Raw genomic sequence first — 18,458 nt, forward strand, 5'->3', positions numbered from 1 at the left:
TTTATTCTGACCGGAAACATCTATGTCTTCCTTATGACCCGAAACATATATATATATTGGTACAGTTCTAGTATGGTGTAAATTACACGTTCTTTAATATTATTTACGCTTCCTAAAAATATTATTCAGGTGTTTTGTCCTGATGCTTAAATTAGCTTATGATAAGAAAAATATGTTTAATACATAAAATAATCGGTCCGTCATTTATAATAGAGTATAAATTTATTTATGAACAAATAGGTAAAGTTTAAAGTCAAATTGATTTTGATTTATCTTTAAATAGCTTTTATTAAACCCGAATTATGAATTGGAGTAGTAAGATTATTCTAAACAATATATATACGAACAAATCACACGACAGAAAAGTGGAACATTTCTTGAAATCATCGAAGGCTGGCTGACAGTGTCTGGTTAGGTCGATAGCTTCAAGAATTCCTCCATGTTTCCTGCCCAAAAATATCCAACCCAGAACTGATATCCTGACAGGCCATCTACTTCCCCAAAATGACAGACAAATAAATATCCCAAACGTAGCCCAGTTAAAAACTGGAGATTTTTTAATGATAATTTCATGAAAAATTTATAAAATCTTATTATTAAACGAATGAATTTTAAATTTACTATTTTAATATATAATTTATTAGAATATCATAAGTTTAGAAAATTTTTTATAGTAATTTAATAGCGAATCATCAATCAAATTCATATCATAATGCTATTTTATTGTTTAAAAAATGTTTTTTTTTTTTTTTTTTTTTAATCTTTATAGCTTATTCTTTATTCTAAATAAAGTAGGTGGAAATTGATTTGCTTATGAAGGACAAAATCCTCACCGTCACATATTTTGTTAATAATTTCAAAATAGTTTTATGACTTTTTTCAAATATAGCTATTTAATTAAAAATAGTTGAGTTTTTCCAATTTTGCTCTTATGTCACTCAAAAAAAAATATGAAAAACACGTTTTAACGACGTTTAACGATTTTGTAGAATTTTTAGGATATTTATCATGTAATTTTTCTTTGTTAATTTTTTTTTTTTTTTGTATGTCCAAAAACTAATTTGACTTTTAAAATTATTATTAAATTTGTTAAATCGATATTAAATTTTGATTTAATAATAATTTTAAAGCTTATATTAATTTTGAGATAACATAAATGAAACATGAAAGTGACGTTTAGCATTAGTACTTATAAAGCATTTTTTCAAACCAAAATAAAAATACCATCAAAACACATTAACAAAAAATAAAATAAAATCATAATCATTGTTTTTAAAATTAAATGGTTAAAATGTTATCATATAAACATTTATGCTTCTAAAATTATATTCTCATTATTTAATTTTCATGATTGAATATTCTAAAAAATGAAAGTCCGTGACGATAAAAGACATTAGTGACGAATTAGGAACAACTTTTAAGAAAAAACATACTGACGGTACGGGAGAGTCCACGTCATCCACCAAGGCCAAAACAACGCGCAAGGCGTGACAATCCGGAATCTCCATGCGGCCACTTTGGTGAGGCCGTTTCTACTAGATCACTGACACGTGGCTAATCGTCAGTGGTTGGCCCACTAGATATTTAATGCACCGGTAGGGCCCGCCTGCTTGAATTTCATTTGGTTTCGCATTTTGGGTTTCATTTGGATTTGCATTTGGGTTTCATTTTCCAGTGGAATGGAAAATGGGAATGGAGAGGAGCGTAGGTAGCTTCGTAGGCTTTCCTTTTTGACCCAACGCCACCATAAAAGAGGGAGAGAGAGAGAGAGAAAGGAAAGGAAAAGTCTTGCCTTTCCCTCCGACTTTTCTTTCCCTCTCTGCTTTTCTCTCCCTCCCTAAGTGGGTTTGTGTAGTTAAGAACAACCTTATAAGAACAACCTTAATGCAGAGGAAGACAACCCAAAGGTTCTGGGTTTTGAGCATTTCAGCTGCTTCTGCGTTTTGTGTGTTGTAAAGGTACCATCTTGCTCTTGTTGATACTTGGGTTTTGTGTTTAAATGAACTTGCGTTTGTGGGTTTTTTTGGTTATTGTGGACGATACTAAGCTTCTGTGATTGGTTGCTGAGAAAATGGGAAGAAAGGTTGTAATCTAAGTTCTGGGTCTTTTGGGTTTGTGTGGGTTTTTGGTTCCTGTAAGGATAGGTTTGGTTTTGTGTTGGATTTGGAACAGATTTCTGTTTCATCCTGGGCCCCTGGCCCTGAATTTGGGTAATAGCTGTATGAGTTAATGGCTAAATGAGTAAAAGATTGAGATTTTGTTTATGTACTGAACATCCGGTATAATTTATCATTTGGTTGGCTTGTTTTAAGTAATATTGATGAAAAAGTTAAGTCGTATCTCTCTCTGTCCCTATGTCCCTCTGTCTATTTTTCTATGGGTACATGTTTCTTTCAAATTTTTGCTCTGTTCTTTCTTTGTGAATTCTGGAATAGCATTTATGATTGCCATCTTTGTTGCAGACTTTGTAGAAAGGGACCTGTGGAGGTTCGAGAAGAGAGGGATTTCCATGTGCAGTGGTTCCAAGAGGAAACCTTCTCAAACAGGTTTCGTCATGGAGAGTGAATTGGAGAAAAGAGAGGGTTTGCAACCTAGTTTTTCGCTTTTGCTTGAGTTAGCAGCCTGCGATGATTTAATCGGATTCAAAAGTGTTGTGGAAGAAGAGGGTCATGATGTTGATGAGGCAAGCCTGTGGTATGGGAGGAGAATTGGGTCAAAGAAGATGGGGTTTGAAGAGAGGACACCCCTCATGGTTGCTGCCATGTTTGGTAGCAAAGGTGTGTTGAATTATATACTTGAAACTGGTCTTGTTGATGTTAATAGGGCTTGTGGTTCGGATGGGGCCACGGCACTTCATTGTGCTGCTGCTGGTGGCTCTGCTGCTTCGGCTGAGGTTGTTAAGCTTTTGCTTGATGCTTCTGCTGATGTAAATGCTCTTGATGCTAATGGAAAAAGGCCCAGTGACTTGATCTCTCTGGTTTTGAATTCGACTTCTAACCTCAGGAAGAAAAAATTGGATGTCATGCCGAAGGGCTTTACTTGTGTTGAGGATCCCTTTAGTTTGTTTGTTCAAATGGGGCATGAAATGGACGGGCAAGAACAGGAAGAGGCCTTGACACCTCGGGTCTCAAAGGATGGGACTGAGAAGAAAGAGTATCCTGTTGATCTTTCTCTTCCAGATATCAAGAATGGGATTTATAGCACAGATGACTTTCGAATGTATACGTTCAAGGTCAAGCCTTGCTCAAGGGCTTACTCGCATGACTGGACAGAGTGCCCTTTTGTTCATCCGGGGGAGAATGCCAGGCGGCGTGATCCAAGGAAGTACCATTATAGCTGTGTCCCTTGCCCAGAGTTCAGAAAGGGGTCGTGCAGGCAAGGAGATTCTTGCGAGTATGCGCATGGTATTTTTGAGTGTTGGCTTCACCCTGCTCAGTATCGAACACGCCTTTGCAAGGATGAGACAGGATGCACCAGAAGGGTCTGTTTCTTTGCTCATAAGCCAGAAGAGCTTCGCCCTCTTTATGCATCCACGGGTTCTGCAGTGCCATCTCCGAGATCCTTCTCGGCCAATACTTCTGCACTGGACATGGGCTCGATCACCCCACTTGCCCTCGGTAGTTCATCAATGTTGATGCCATCCAATTCAACACCTCCCATGACTCCCTCTGGACCCACTTCTCCTATGGGTGGAACCATGTGGCAAAACCACTCTAGTATGGTTCCGCCTACCTTACAGCTTCCGGGTAGTCGGTTGAAAAGTGCCCTAAGTGCTAGAGACATGGATTTAGACATTGAATTGCTTGGGCTTGAAAATCATCGTCGCAGGCAACAGCAATTGATGGATGAGATATCTAGTCTCTCCTCCCCATCCGGCTGGAATAGTCCCTTGTCCAATGCTTCAGCTTTTGCTGCCTCCCCAGGTGATCGATCTGGGGAATTAAATAGGCTTGGACGGATGAACGGTATTAATCTTGATGACATTTTTGGATCTCTGGATCCTGCCCTTTTGCCTCAATTACAGGGACTTTCTATGGATGTCTCAGCACCCCAGTTGCAATCTCCTACTGGGATGAAGATGTTTCAGAACATGAACCAGCAGCTCCGGTCAAGCTATGGTACCAGCCTTTCATCCTCTCCTGTGAGGGCATCGTCCTCATTTGGAGTTGACCCATCTGGTGCTGCAGCTGCCACAGTTTTGAATGCAAGGTCGGCTGCTTTTGCAATGCGGAGCCAGAGCTTCATTGAGCGAAGTTCTGTGAAAGGTCATTCTGGCCTTTCTTCGCCTGGTGCTTCTGCAATGCATTCTACCCTTTCGGATTGGGGCTCCCCTGATGGCAAGTTGGACTGGCGACTCCAGGGAGAAGAGCTGAACAAGCTTAGGAAATCTGCTTCTTTTGGGTTCCGAAGTAATGGCAGCAGTCATGCAACAGCTGCAGCCTCGATGCCAGCTACCGTCAATGAGCCGGATGTCTCTTGGGTTCAGTCCCTGGTGAAGGATGCCCCGCCTGCGAAACCTGGGCAGTTAGGTTTTGAGAAGGAGCAGCAGCAGCAGTGTCATCTTGACACTGGAGGCTCGGAGATGCTTCCGGCTTGGGTGGAGCAATTGTACATGGAACAGGAGCAGCTGGTGGCATAAAAAGCATATTTAACCCCTAAATTGCTTCTATCTTAACATTTTAACTAGTCTTTTGCCATTTTTTTAATCTTTATTGATATTTATCATATTTAGGTGTAGAGGAACTGGCAAGGGGGATAAAAGAATGTACCCCCGGGGAGAAAACAAAGAAGTTGGGCAGGATGAAAGGTTTCTGCTCATACAATTATTAGGTTCTTCAGAATAATAGGTTTTAGTTTTGCCATTTTTCTCAAGTCGGTTCTTCTCTTCATTTTAGTTTCTACCCAAGCAGAAAGATCTCTGAAGCATGAGGATTTTTCGGGAGTGGAACTAGAGATGCTGATCAATATAAACTTCATTATCTCATTTTGCTATTGGGATTTGTAGGCATACTAATTTATGGGGTTTATCTTTTGTTGGTGGGGGTTTTACATCATATGTATTACAAGCTGTTATTTTTATAAATAATTAATGTTTCTTATATTAATGTGATCACGGTGCTTTCTTACTCTTGAAACCAATGAATTATTAACCTCTGTGCTCTTTATCTACGATATCTTGCTGGAACCCAATTGAAATTGAAAATGGACGCCAGTTTCATCCTAACTTTCTAGCTGGAGCTTGACAATATTTCCACCTCCACTTCCCATCCATTTTCTCTTCTTACCTTTCTGAATATTGCTTGTTACTTTAGGCATTCAAAAGGTTAACTCATTGGCTCCGTAATTTTCCATGGGGGAGATTGTTAAGCACTAAAAAAAAGGCAGTTTTACTTATAAAAAAAGAAAAAAAAAAAAAAGAAAGGCAGTTTTGGCAACCAAACTTCGTGTCTCAATCAACTTTTCTTGTTAGGTATACGATATAGTGGCATAAACACTAGGGAGAATAAAGGACAGTAGGCAAGTATATATATAATTATTCTACATTTCTACCAAGTCGCATTGAAGTTTCACTAGGGCAATGTCTTTCTTGTTTTTAGTGTTGCCAATAGCAGGGCTACCCCCCCCTTTTTTTTTTCTTTTTGGGAAATTGTTGTCGACATTTGCTATGTCGACTCTTAAACAATTAAATCTATTTGTTAAATTTTGTTAGTTAATATTTTTACAAGGATAGGAATGGTTGATCAATTGTAGCTACTTTATCTGAGCGTTACTATACCTGTTGGAAACCAATGAAAGGAGAGGCCCAAATAGTGGGAAACGTAGATGTTCATAACCATAGTAGTACCTATTCATTGTGAACCAATAACAAAAGGGGCTTAGGCGATGAGAAGTTGTATACGCTTCCTCAAGTCCGGTTGAGCCATAGCTTGAACCAGCCTCATCAGGACATTAAATCTACTTGTCAAATTTTGTTAGTCAATTTTTTTTTTAAAAGGGTAAGAATAGGTGATCAACTGTGGCTACTTTATCTAAGTGTGACAATAGTAGCATTTACCGTTGGAAACCAATGAAAGGAGAGGCCTAGATGGTTGGAAACCGTAGGCGTTCATACCCATAATAGTACCTATTCGCTGGAAACTAATGACAGAAGGGGTTTAGACGATGAGAAGTTATATATGCTTCCTCAAATCCGATTGAGCCATAGTTTGGCCCAGCTTCATTGACGGTGTTGCGGCTAACACTTATCAGGCTTGTATGTGGATTCTCATTGCGGTATTCAAATCCATATCCTATTACGTGTTCAACCACTTGAAAATTTTCTTGAGCAAGTAAACTAATAAGTGTGGGTGTGTATATATTTCTATATTTATTTATATATAGAAAACAATTCTCCTAGTGCTTCTTTCTCAGTCGCATTTTCCACATAAAGCAGACTTGTAATTTATTTGAATTTTGCCAATAAGTTGGGGGAGCACCTGCAACTTTGCGAAAGAGACGTTATAAATTATGAATCAGAATACTAATGATTGATTAGTTTAGTGGAGCATGCTTTTGGGTTGGTGGCCTTCCAAATGTGCCTAATTACGGGAAAAAAAAAAAAGGGCTTTTCTAAAATCATACCCAGTACTAGGATAAGAGATGGCCTTTGAACAGGATGAGATAAAATATTAAGGTACAATTATCTTTCAAATTGTGGTATGATTATCAAAGGGTGGGAACATGTGGCCACCATTAATGATTTTGGACTAGCTCTCCGTCACCGGCTACCCTGCAATTGGCTACCTCTCATTTCTTTCCATTTTTAAATAGAAGGACCTCAGATATAAAATAAGAAAGCATCTAACGACTAAAATGTTGTCACATCACTCAATTAGACTAAAATAATTTTTTTTTTTTTTTTCAAATTGGAGGAAGGAAATTACTCCAATTTATATTAAAATAAGTGGGTATTCGTGTTAACGTGTTGGGTTTGGATCGCATCGACTGTTGAGCCATGAATATAAGACTATATAGGTTAATTCTATTTCGATCCATTTAATTAAATGGGTCAAACCTTTTAATCATAATCCATTAATTTTATATCAGGTTCGTAGGTCATGTCAAAAATTACTAATCTTAAATGTCGCGTGTCGAGTTTAGGTCGTGTTGAAGCATGGGTACAAGGCTATATACGCTAATTATAACCCAATCCATTTAATTAATCGTGGCATACCCATAAACCATAGCCCGATAATTTTTTGTTCAATTCGTGTCAGGTTTACGACTCGTATAAAAAATTGCTAACCTTATTAGTTAAATTGATATCTATTCTTGGAGTATGATTCTTAAATGCATTTTAATATAGAACTTATATTCAAATTCTAGTTGAGTGATGGAGGAAAACAAGAATTAGAAAAACAAAAACAAAAAATTCTTTGTAGAGTTTATTGACAATGCGAAATTTACAATTGCATGTTCAAATTTTTCATGGAAGTCCAGATAGTTGACCTACCAACTCATCTAACAATTGATCGAGAATTTCAAGCTCAAAATTTGCACCAATACCGTCAAAACTTTCATGCTTCCACATTCCCCTGTATACCCAATTTGATCCAACCAACTCTGCTCCAGTCAGCCTGCCAATTTCACCCCACATATCCACGTAGTTTTGGCTCATGCACTCTTTCTTCTTTGTTCCATGATATTTGCCTTCAACTTTCTTTGTTTGTAGCTCATCTCCGATTAGATCACTGTCCTTTCGTGGAGATTGCTGCTTGTGATTTTCAAGCTCCGGCGACAACTTCCTTCGTGACTTTGAATCAGCCATACCCGACTCTGAAATTTATGAAATAAAGTTCTTGAATTTGCATATTTGAAAATGGAAAAACTTGTACTTTACAAAGACAAAGTAAACAAACCTGATATTGGGGCCTCAGGATCAGTGAGGAAATGACCAAAATCAAGAACAGAAACAGGACTCGAATCTTCGGAGCTGCACTCAGATTCTGTCTTTTGAACTACACAAAGACTGGTTTTTTTCCTCTTACTTAGTTTCCTTCCATTGACGACTTCCTTGTGGTTAGCGGGTTTGGACGTTTTTACTGCTTCCGGGGAAACATATGGTTTTTCGTGGGAGTTCTTTGAAGGAGATCGAGTAATACTTGAGCCTTTAGACTTGCCATTATTCAAATCATTCAAGACCTTCTTGTTGGCTTCTTGACATCCTTTGTTGTTGTTCTTCTTCTTCTTCTCTGACACCCTCTCTGCTCTGTTCTCCATGTTTTTACATCTTTCTTCTCTTCTTTGCTTCAATTCTCCAAAACCCGTTTCAGATTTCTTCCCCTTTGATCTTAACTCTTTATGTTCACTTCCAGTCTCGAAGCTGAGTATAAGAAAGTTTTCGTTTTCCAGCTCGAGAAATGTCGGCGTCTCTCTAAAGGACAACGTGGATTTCACCCGTCGATGCTGCGCCTGCATTGGATCAAACTCCGCCAAGTGATCCGCATAGTTCATGGATCGGCTACGTGAAATTGAATTTGGCTTTGAATTTGGATTCAACAGACTGTCGATCTCTGGCATTGATTCCAAACCCATCAGCCTTGCTACTATCCCTGGCGTGGCAGAGGCCTCGAATCTCTCGATACTCTCCCTAGCGGCCTTCAGTTCTTGATCCTTGTCACACAACAATGAATCAGCCTCTCTGAGTTGATCTGAAGGGTGTGTAGGAAGGTTACCGGAGCAGAGAATTCGGCGCAAGATGCCCGCCAGACACCCGGCAGTGGCGCTCTTTGAATTGCACATGTTTGGATCAAAAGAGGCAGAGGATGAAGACGACGAGAAAGAAGGAGAAGAAGACAAAAACTTCATGTTGAAGTTTTGAAAGAGAACAGTGAGTTGGGTCTGTGGAATTTCCAACTTTAAACTTGCAAAAGGAGTAGTTAGTTTACAGAAAAAAAGAAAGAAAAAGCAATGGGAAAAAGAGGGATTTGAATTCGTTCCATGACAGAGAAAAGCGCAAGAGATAAGAGTGTTGAGAGGTGGCGGGCTTTGCATTTGAATGTGGGCAGTGGCGAAGGAGTGTTCGCCGTTCAGGAACATGTTTCCACGCGCGGGTGTAAAGTCAATTTGTGCAAATTTGTTGTCTAGTGCGGATAGCTGAAACATGCAGCAAGCTCTCAGGGAGCGTTATCGTACTAAAACACTGCTCTTTGCAGCTTAATTAACAAAGGCAGCAAAACAGGGTCGCTTTAGATTTGGCCTTGTTGTATATGTTGGACTACTACAGTTGTGCTTACAAAAAGAGTAATCCTATATCTCATAGGACTGATTTTCACGATTCATGTTATTTAGTTGTACATAAATGGCATTACTCAGAAAAACAAATAACATTTGTAAGTATATTTCTAGTGAGCATGTTGTAATTCTAGCATTTTTCATATAAATAACATTGAGAGGTGATTGGTGTACAACAATTATGCACTTTTGTAAACACATGTCTATAACCCAGTACAACGTGCAACTGTTATGCAGGAATCTTTTCTCAATAACATTATGCTTTAAAAAATAAATTGACTTACGATTCTTTTATAATTCTTATAATGTGGTAGTGTAATGTGGTATTGCCACGTCCCCTTTCAAAAAGAGCTACTTATGTGGCAATGCAATGTGTGCCCCATAGCCTATTAGGGTGCCGAACTATTCCAGATTCATTTGGCAGTCATTGATGGGTTTGGAGTGATTGCAGTCAATCTCAATGTGCCATTTGGTGGCCACGACCAAGTAACTCGAATCTAACGGTTGTGTGGTCCGAGTTGGGGTCGAGGGTAGCTCCAACTAGAAGGAAAGTGGTGCAAAAATTTTTTTTTCTTAACATGACTCTTTTGTAAAAGGGATTGAGATTTCCAACAATGTGCTTTGGGCAGCATATTGTAATATAGTTCATGTGAGACACATGTTCAAATAAATTTTAAACTATTCAACCACCTACTCAGATAAATAAGTACCAAGTAAACCTTATCGCATATGCAATTTGCAATTTAGACAATAGCATTACTCACGTGCCATCCGTAAGAGGATTTGATGGTCAATGCTATATTTGTAAGGAAATGATTGTTATATAATTTTTTACATTGGTCTTTGCCCAACTTTGCCTGCTAGACAAGTTTTTTTTTAGAAGAGGACATAACATTTTTCCTACAGTAATTTCATCATTTTCTTTTTATAAAAAAAAATTAAAAAAAAAAAAAAAAACTGACACGCAGCCAAAGTTGAACATAAATTAAATGCGTAATAGTCATATTTGTAACAGTATAAGGGAGAGACATGATGAGATGGGGCGAGAAGGGTGTCATAGTCAGAGAGGGATAGGGTACGGCCTGACCAGATTCTATTGGGTTTCGCAATTCGCAGCCGAAGAAACTGACTTTTTGGTGCTTTGTTCAAACTGAGCCAACCCACTTGGGAGAGAGAGATTAGTCATTGGAGCTGTTTAGGTTGGTGCAAATGCCAATGCTTCGGCTCCCCCCCCCCCCCACTGACTCAAGCTGTTGCCATTTTTGTTTTTGCCCAAAAGAAAGGCACAAACACTGCTGCCATGGCCACTGTCTCCCAATGCTTTCTGTTTGAGTTTGTTGGGTTGTTATGTTATGACGACATCCCCACTTTCTGGTCTCATTTTATAAGTCGGATTTTTTTTATTACTTTCATTTTATTTTTTTTAATGTGACATTATCAATCTACTTTTAAGCTTTAAATTAATTTTGATTAATATATATATATAAGTGAATTAACAATGTCTCATCAATAAAATAAAAAATAAAAAAATAATGACAAGAAAATATAAGTTAGTATTTTTCTTAAAATAAATAGTTTAAATCGCTACAACAGAGGAAAAAAAATCCTTTTCCATTTCGAGATATTGAGGCTTTAAAGGGAAAGAGAGAAAAATAAAAAGTCCACATTAATATTTAACAACGGTAACTAAACTACTAAAACAAGTAATTTCGTCTAAACTTTAAAATACGTGAGCTATTTTTGTTTATTAAAATAATGTTTAAAAGAAAATAAATTTTGTTTTGCGTAAATCAAGTTTTACACAAAAAGAATTATGCAGTTCAACACAAAAATGTTATCCATTGAAATTATATGTCATGCAATAAAATGAATTTTACGTGTCGTTTGAAGAAAAAAAAAATTAAAAGCAAGAAATGAGAAGAACAATTTTTTTAAAAAAAATATAAACTAAAATTAAAATTTATATATAAAAAATGCTTTACTTTAATTTGCGACCTTGTATCTCAAAGTCTATCGAGCCAGCTCTACTATGAATACATTGAATAGGATGGGTTCTTCTATAAGAAATTACATATGTGTCCCTCAAACACATTTAATTTATTGTAATGGTTAAAATTTAAATAATTATCATAAAGGTAATTATTTAATTTGTTGTAAAGGTTGGAATTTAAATAATTATCATAACGGTAATTATTTAATATAAAGATTGAATATGATTTATTCCACATTAAGTTATATGAAATCAAAATGGTTTTTTATATTAATATTTCTAATTTATTTTCCTAGATGGGAGGAGAATAATCAACTATCCAATTAATAACGAGGGTCCCTAGCCTACTTATATAAAGAGCCATGTGTATCTATCTATTTGCACACTCATAGGCATAAGCCAAAAGAACTCTCTAAATTTTGTTTTTCCATAATTCTTTCTGTTGCAGAAAATTTTCTTCGTTATTCGTCTTGCTTGAATAAAGATATGGCTGGAAGTATTTATAATTCCGCTGCTTATTTAATTTAATAGCATTTTATTTATATATATATATTATGCTTACATGTAGTATCAGAGCCCGCCTCTATACTAATTTGTTCAGCTTTTAGTTTTTGGCAATTCTTTGTTGGTTGAATTGTATAAATTTTCTGTGCATAAATTTACCTCTATTTTGTTCATCTCATGTATTGTTTTGCTGTTTTACATATATGTCTAAATTGTTTAAGAAAAGCATGAACACTGTAAAGCATGAAAACTACACTATTTATGCACAGAAACCCAGCTTGTTTTGTCTTGAAATTATCTAGATAATTGCACACTGTAAAGCCTGTTTAGTAAAATACCACTAAAGAAATGATGTTTACGCACATATTATGGAAACACTATAGAATTATTGTTCGGATCTACTGCCGTGAAATCTCCACCGCCTGATCTCTTCAATACCACTGGCATATAGTAGGCGCCGGCCAGTCGTGGCCGGCGTCGATCGAAGAAGGAGAGGCCGCTTCCAGTGGCCTTTCCCCGTCACCGAGACTAGCGGCTCTTATGGGCCGCCTGGTTCCTAAACCAACGGCGACCCATTTGGGTCGTCGTTGCTGCTAAGTAGTGGCTTATCAAGGCCGCTGCATAAGGCAGCAGCAAGCTGACGGCCGGTGTCCCTACAAAAAAAAAAAAGAAAAAAAAAAAAGGAGAAAACTAAGGAAGAAGAAGGAGACAACATAGGAGCTCTAGTAAATCGGGTCAAAGGGGTATTTTCCGGGTTAACGGGTTGGAAATTTGGGTAAGGGTTTTTTTTTTAAAAAAAAAAACCCTTACAGTTTTGGGTCACTAAAGGGGCCGACCCGAATGGGCTAGCCCAATAATGGAATTTGACCCAGCTCGACTCATGCAAATTTTGGGTCGTTAAGTGGGTTGACCCAAAAGCCCAACCCATTTCTAGCAGCCCATCCATAATTAAAAATAAAAGAAATTGCTTATGTGGTGTGGGGTTTAGAACTTGGCTCTCTAAAGAGTTTAAGACTACTAAGACCATTGGGCCATAAGATTTATAATGTTTTCATATTACAATTTCGTTTCTCTTATGTTTTACATTATTCAGTATTAAAATTATTGTTTCCTTAATACTTGAACTTAGAAATATAATTAAATTTTTAATTATATTGTTTAAATATAATTTGTTTGATGCTTAGACCTAAGAATAATTAACAATACTATATATGTTGGTGTATGTTTACAGTACTATCCAATAATACAATATCTATGAAAGTTTTGGCAAGAAAAGTCTTGGGATTTAAGTGTGTCCATTATGGCTCCCCTCACTTTCCTGGGAACTCACTAGTGTTGTACCTTGGAGAATCTGTTTATTACATTTTTATATTGGTTTGTTTTATTTCTGGGACTATTTATGGGCAAAAATTATTATAATAATTTTGGGAGAGCCACATCATCCCAATTTTATAATAATAATTATATCTGGGTTATACACATGAACTTCATAAAGAAAAATTAATATCAATTATGTAATTAATTCATAAATTTAATTGCTTATCCCCACAATGAAGTTTTTATATTTATGACTTAATTAGAATAAGATAATAAATTTAATATTAAAAATAAAATTTCTCATAGGCCCACAGGTACGGAGAATTTTATTTGTTAATATTTAAATTTATTAATCTTATTAATAAATGATAAATTTCATGCATGATGCAACATTTGCCCACAAATAGGTTGAAATTTACTATTTACTATTAAATTAAATTAGCATTAGTTAATTTAAAATAAAGTTAATTTCAAAGCATTAAAATTTTTTCCTTGACTATTGCAGTTATTTCTACTACTGCTATTCTAGAAAGTATTGTTCCAATGCTTAATGGGAACAATTTTTCTGAGTGGAAAGAAAATTTACTTTTCTATTTGGGGTGTTTAGAACTTGATTTGGCGCTCCATATGGACGAATCACCTGTCCTCACAGATACAAGTACTCCATTAGAAGTTACGAAGCATGAGATGTGGGAGCGATCTAATCGCCTAAGTCTCATGTTTATGAAGTCTCACGTAACTAAGGACATTAGGGGTTCTATCCCTGAATGCAATAAGGCAACATAGTTCATGCAGGCTGTTGCAGAACAATTTGTAAGTTCTGATAAGGCATTGGCAAGCACCCTAATGAAGAAACTCTCAAGTAAAACTTTTGACATATCCAAAAGTGTGCGAGAGCATATTATGGAAATGAGGGACATGGCTGCTCAACTGAAGTCCCTAAAGGTTGATATTTCCGAGTCCTTTTTAATTCATTTCATCTTGAACTCACTCCCAACTGAGTACACTTCTTTTAATATATTCTATAACACACATAAAGATAAATGGTCAGTGAATGAACTTCTGACCATGTGTATTCAGGAGGAGGAAAGGCTGAAGCATGAGAAACCACAAAGTGTTCACTTTGTGGCTACTCATGATAAGAGAAAGAGTAATAAAGGCAAAAGTGCCCCGCATTTCAAGAAAGACAACAAGTTGTAAATCAAGAAAAGGGAGCATATGAAGAAGGATTGCCAAAAGTATAAAAGATGGCTTGAAAAGAAACAGTTTTCTCAACACAAGGAAACTAGCAAGCAATGAGCAACGGATCTATTTCGGAAATAAGTTGTTTTCTTATGTGAAAGCGGTTGGGACCTTTAGATTGATTTTGAAAACTGGTTATATTTTAGATTTAGAAAATATATTTTTATTCCATGCTTCTCTATAAACTTAATTTCGGTTTCTAAACTGGATATTATTGGTTTTAGTTTTTGGTTTATAAACTCTACCTTTAGTATTTTTAAAGGTGGACATTTTATTGGTGGTGGAACCAAAATTGATCTATATCCTAACTTTGAAAACAATCATATATCATTGCATTATAGTGTTGGCACAAAGAGGAGCTTGGTGAATGAGAACTCTGCTTTGTTATGGCACATGAGATTGTGACATATCTCCATAGAGAGAATCAAAAGATTAGTAAATGATGGAGTTTTAAAAACTATTGATTTTACTGATTTTGGTACTTGTGTGGATTGCATAAAGGGAAAGCAAACCAACAAGACCACTAAAAGTGCCAAAAGGAGTTTTGAGATTCTTGAAATCTTACATACAGATATCTGTGGACCTTTTTCCTACTCCTTGCCTAAATAGTTAAAGATATTTTATATCTTTTATTGATGACCATACACGGTATATGTATCTCTATTTTCTAAATGATAAAGCTGAAGCACTCAATGCTTTCAAGACCTATAAGGTAGAAGTAGAGAAACAAAAGGAAAAGAAAATCAAGATCGTAAGATCTGATAGAGGCGGAGAGTACTATGGAAGGTACACAAAAAATGGACAAATGATAGGTCTATTTCTGCAATTTCTTGAAAAAGAAGACATTGTTGCTCAATACACAATGCCTGGCACACCACAACAAAATGGTGTAGCAGAAAGAAGAAATCGCACACTTATTGACATGGTAATGAGTATGCTTAGTAATTCTGAGTTACCTTCATTTCTATGGAGTGAAGCCTTAAAACTACTGAGTATGTATTAAACCGGGTTCCATCCAAGGTTGTCCCTAAGACACCTTTTGAATTATAGAGTGGATGGAAACCAAGTTTAAATCACTTACACATATGAGGTTGCCTTGCTGAAGTGAGGATTTATAATCCAAATATAAAGAAGTTAGACCCAAGGACAGCCAGTGGTCATTTTATCGGCTATACAGTCAACTCCAAATGATTTAGGTTTTATTGTCCTTCTAATAATACTAGAATTGTTAAGTCTATAAATGCAAAGTTCTTAGAGGATCTTGGACATAGCGGGAGTGCTTATCCTCAAAGGATTGAATTAGAGGAAGCACAAGAGCTGACTGATGCTCCTTTATCTAAAGGACGTTTGATTATACTAAAGGAAATCCAAACAGATTATCTTGAACCACAATCAATTTCAAAACAGTCAACTCATGAGGAACAAGTTCATATTGAACCTACCCAACCCCCTCCAAATGAGGAGGAAGTAGGATTAAAAAAATCTTCTAGAATAATTAGACCCGCAATCTCTAGTGATTATATTGTATACCTCAAAGAGTCCGATTTTGATGTTGGGCCTAAGGATGATCCAAATTCATTTTCACAAGCCATGAGTGGAGAACACTCCACATTATGGTTAAAAGCCATGAAGGAATTCATGGAATTCATGGCTAAAAATCAAGCCTGGAATCTTGTTGACTTACCAAAGAAAGCTGTAGCCATAGGCTGTAAATGGGTTTACAAAACCAAAAGGGATGCTTATGGTAATGTTGAACGATATAAAGCTAGACTTGTGGCCAAGGGTTTCACACAAAAGGAAGGCATTAATTATCATGAAACCTTCTCTCCAGTATCCAAGAAGGATTCATTTAGGATAATCATGGCATTAGTAGCTCATTTTGATCTAGAGCTACATCAAATGGATGTGAAAACAGCTTTTCTGAATAGGGATCTTGAGGAGGAGGTTTACATGAAACAACCTGAAAGTTTTGATGATAACACTCAGAAAGCTTGCAAACGAAATAAATCTATTTATGGACTAAAACAAGCCTCATGTCAATGGTATATTAAATTTCACGAAGTTATTACCTTATTTGGTTTTATTGAGAACTTTGTTTATCAATGTATATATCTTAAAGTTAGTGGGAGTAAAGTCATATTTCTAGTCCTATATGTAGATGATATTTTTACTTGCAAGTAATAATTTTGCTACATGAAACCAAACAGTTCTTTTCTCAAAATTTTGAAATAAATGATTTGGGTGAAGCCTCTTATGTCATTGGCATAGAGATTCACAGAGATAGAAAACAAAGAATATTAAAATTGTCTCAAAAGGCCTACATTGAAAAGGTTTTGAAAAGATTCAGAATGAAGAACTGTTCGGCTTTTGTAGCACTTATCATTAAATGAGACAAATTCAGTAATGATCAATGTCCTCGAAATGCATTGGAATAAGAGCAGATGAAAAATGTTCCATATGCATATGCAATTGGAAGTCTATTGTATGTTCAAGCTTGCACTAGACTTGACATTGTTATGGCAGTTGGAATGTTGGGTCGATATCAAAGCAACCCAGAAATGGAACATTGGAAACCTGCAAAGAAAGTCATGCAGTATTTGCAAGGAACCAAGGACTATGGTTTGACATTCAGACACACTGACCATTTGGAGGTGGTTGGTTATTCAGATTCAGATTTTGCTAGATGTGTAGATAGTAGAAAATCTATTTCAGGGTATATCTTTCTCTTTGCTATAGGGGCTATATCCTGGAGAAGTAACAAGCAAACTATAGTTGCTACATTTACAATAGAAGTAGAATTTATTGCGTGCCATGAAGCCACTACAAAGGCACTATGGTTGAGAAATTTTGTTGGTGGTCTCAAAATTGTTGATTCTATAGCGAGACCAATCAAGATCTTCTACGATAATCGTGCTGCCATATTCTTTTCTAAGAATAATAAAAGTGGAAGCAGAAGTAAGCATATCGACATCAAGTATTTTCATATGAGAGAGAACATCAAAAGGAATGAAGTGTTCATTGAGTATATCAGTACTGAATTGATGATTGCGGATCCTATGACTAAAGGTTTACCGGTAAAGCTGTTTAAATGTCATGTGAAGGATATGAAACTCATTGATTCTTATTGTACCTAGTTCTTTCTAATTAGTCTATAGACATCAAGTTATTGTTAATAAAAGTTTTGTGCACATTTGTTATATTATCTATGGGGATAAAACTAAAGTTGGATCTGAATAACTTATGGGAAATTTATTCATAAAGTTTAATTGCCCATATAGTACTCATTTAGGGAATATTTTATATGTAATACATGGAAGGGACGACTTATTATATAAAGTTTTAACGCCATGATTCATGTGTAGTATTTCTTATGTGAGTGGGAGGATTTCATAAATGGTTAGAATAAATAAAGTGATAATCATATTGAAGAACCGAACATCATATGTGTAAGAAATTACATATGTGTCCCTCAGACATATAATTTGTTGTAACGGTTGAAATTTAAATAATTATCATAACGGTAATTATTTAATTTGTTGTAACGATTGGAATTTAAATAATTATCATAACGATAATTATTTAATATAAAGATTGAATATGATTTATTTCACATTAAAATATTAATATTTTTGATTTATTCTCTTTGATGGGAGGAGAATAATCAGCTATCCAATTAATAACGAGGGTCCCTACCCTACCTATATAAAGAGTCATGTGCATCCATCTATTGACATACTCATAGGCATAGTCCAGAAGAACTCTCTAAATTTTATTTTTCTAGAATTCTTTGTGTTGCAAAAAATTTCCTTCGTTTTTCGTCTTACTTGAACAAAGATATGGCTGAAAGTATTTATAATTTCACTGCTTATTTAATATGATAGCATTTTATTTATATATATTATGCTTACATCTTCTAGCTGCACTCGTAATGTTCAAAATGAGTGCAAAAACTATTCATGCTTAATGTACTCCACTCTCTTTCTTTCTTTCCCTTTTTCCTTTATTTTATTATTTTATCATTTTATTATTATTATTTTTTTTATAAGGAATATATTATATGGGAAAAATATTAAAAAGCCACCTCAACCACTATAAAAAAGCCCTCTCTACTAGTAGTCATTTTTCAAAAATG

General features: G+C 35.8%; 2 protein-coding genes across 2 annotated transcripts; one reads left to right on the top strand and one right to left on the bottom strand.

Annotated features, from left to right (window-relative positions):
- The first annotated feature begins 1,729 nt into the window (after positions 1 to 1,729).
- Positions 1,730 to 5,105, top strand: LOC133876651 (zinc finger CCCH domain-containing protein 66). The gene is made up of 2 exons (XM_062314904.1): positions 1,730 to 1,958; positions 2,463 to 5,105. Exon 2 carries the CDS (start codon positions 2,510 to 2,512, stop codon positions 4,637 to 4,639), a length of 2,130 nt encoding a protein of 709 aa, XP_062170888.1. The 5' UTR covers positions 1,730 to 1,958; positions 2,463 to 2,509; the 3' UTR covers positions 4,640 to 5,105.
- A 2,289-nt stretch (positions 5,106 to 7,394) lies between these two features.
- On the bottom strand, positions 7,395 to 8,919 carry LOC133878390 (uncharacterized). The gene is made up of 2 exons (XM_062316941.1): positions 7,899 to 8,919; positions 7,395 to 7,815 (listed from the first exon to the last, which is right to left on the bottom strand). The coding sequence occupies exons 1-2, from the start codon at positions 8,845 to 8,847 to the stop codon at positions 7,466 to 7,468; spliced, it is 1,299 nt and encodes a 432-aa protein (XP_062172925.1). The 5' UTR covers positions 8,848 to 8,919; the 3' UTR covers positions 7,395 to 7,465.
- Between the last annotated feature and the right edge of the window lie 9,539 nt (positions 8,920 to 18,458).

Source organism: Alnus glutinosa, chromosome 9 (assembly GCF_958979055.1).
Source record: "Alnus glutinosa chromosome 9, dhAlnGlut1.1, whole genome shotgun sequence".
In the NCBI taxonomy this organism is placed as follows: domain Eukaryota; kingdom Viridiplantae; phylum Streptophyta; class Magnoliopsida; order Fagales; family Betulaceae; genus Alnus; species Alnus glutinosa.

Excerpts from the sequence above, each read along its gene's own strand:
- LOC133876651 (XM_062314904.1), top strand. The coding sequence starts at position 2,510 with ATGTGCAGTGGTTCCAAGAGGAAACCTTCTCAAACAGGTTTCGTCATG.
- LOC133878390 (XM_062316941.1), bottom strand. The coding sequence starts at position 8,847 with ATGAAGTTTTTGTCTTCTTCTCCTTCTTTCTCGTCGTCTTCATCCTCT. Across the intron at positions 7,816-7,898 it reads TCCTGAGGCCCCAATATCAG|AGTCGGGTATGGCTGATTCA; the intron begins GTTTGTTTACTT and ends CATAAATTTCAG.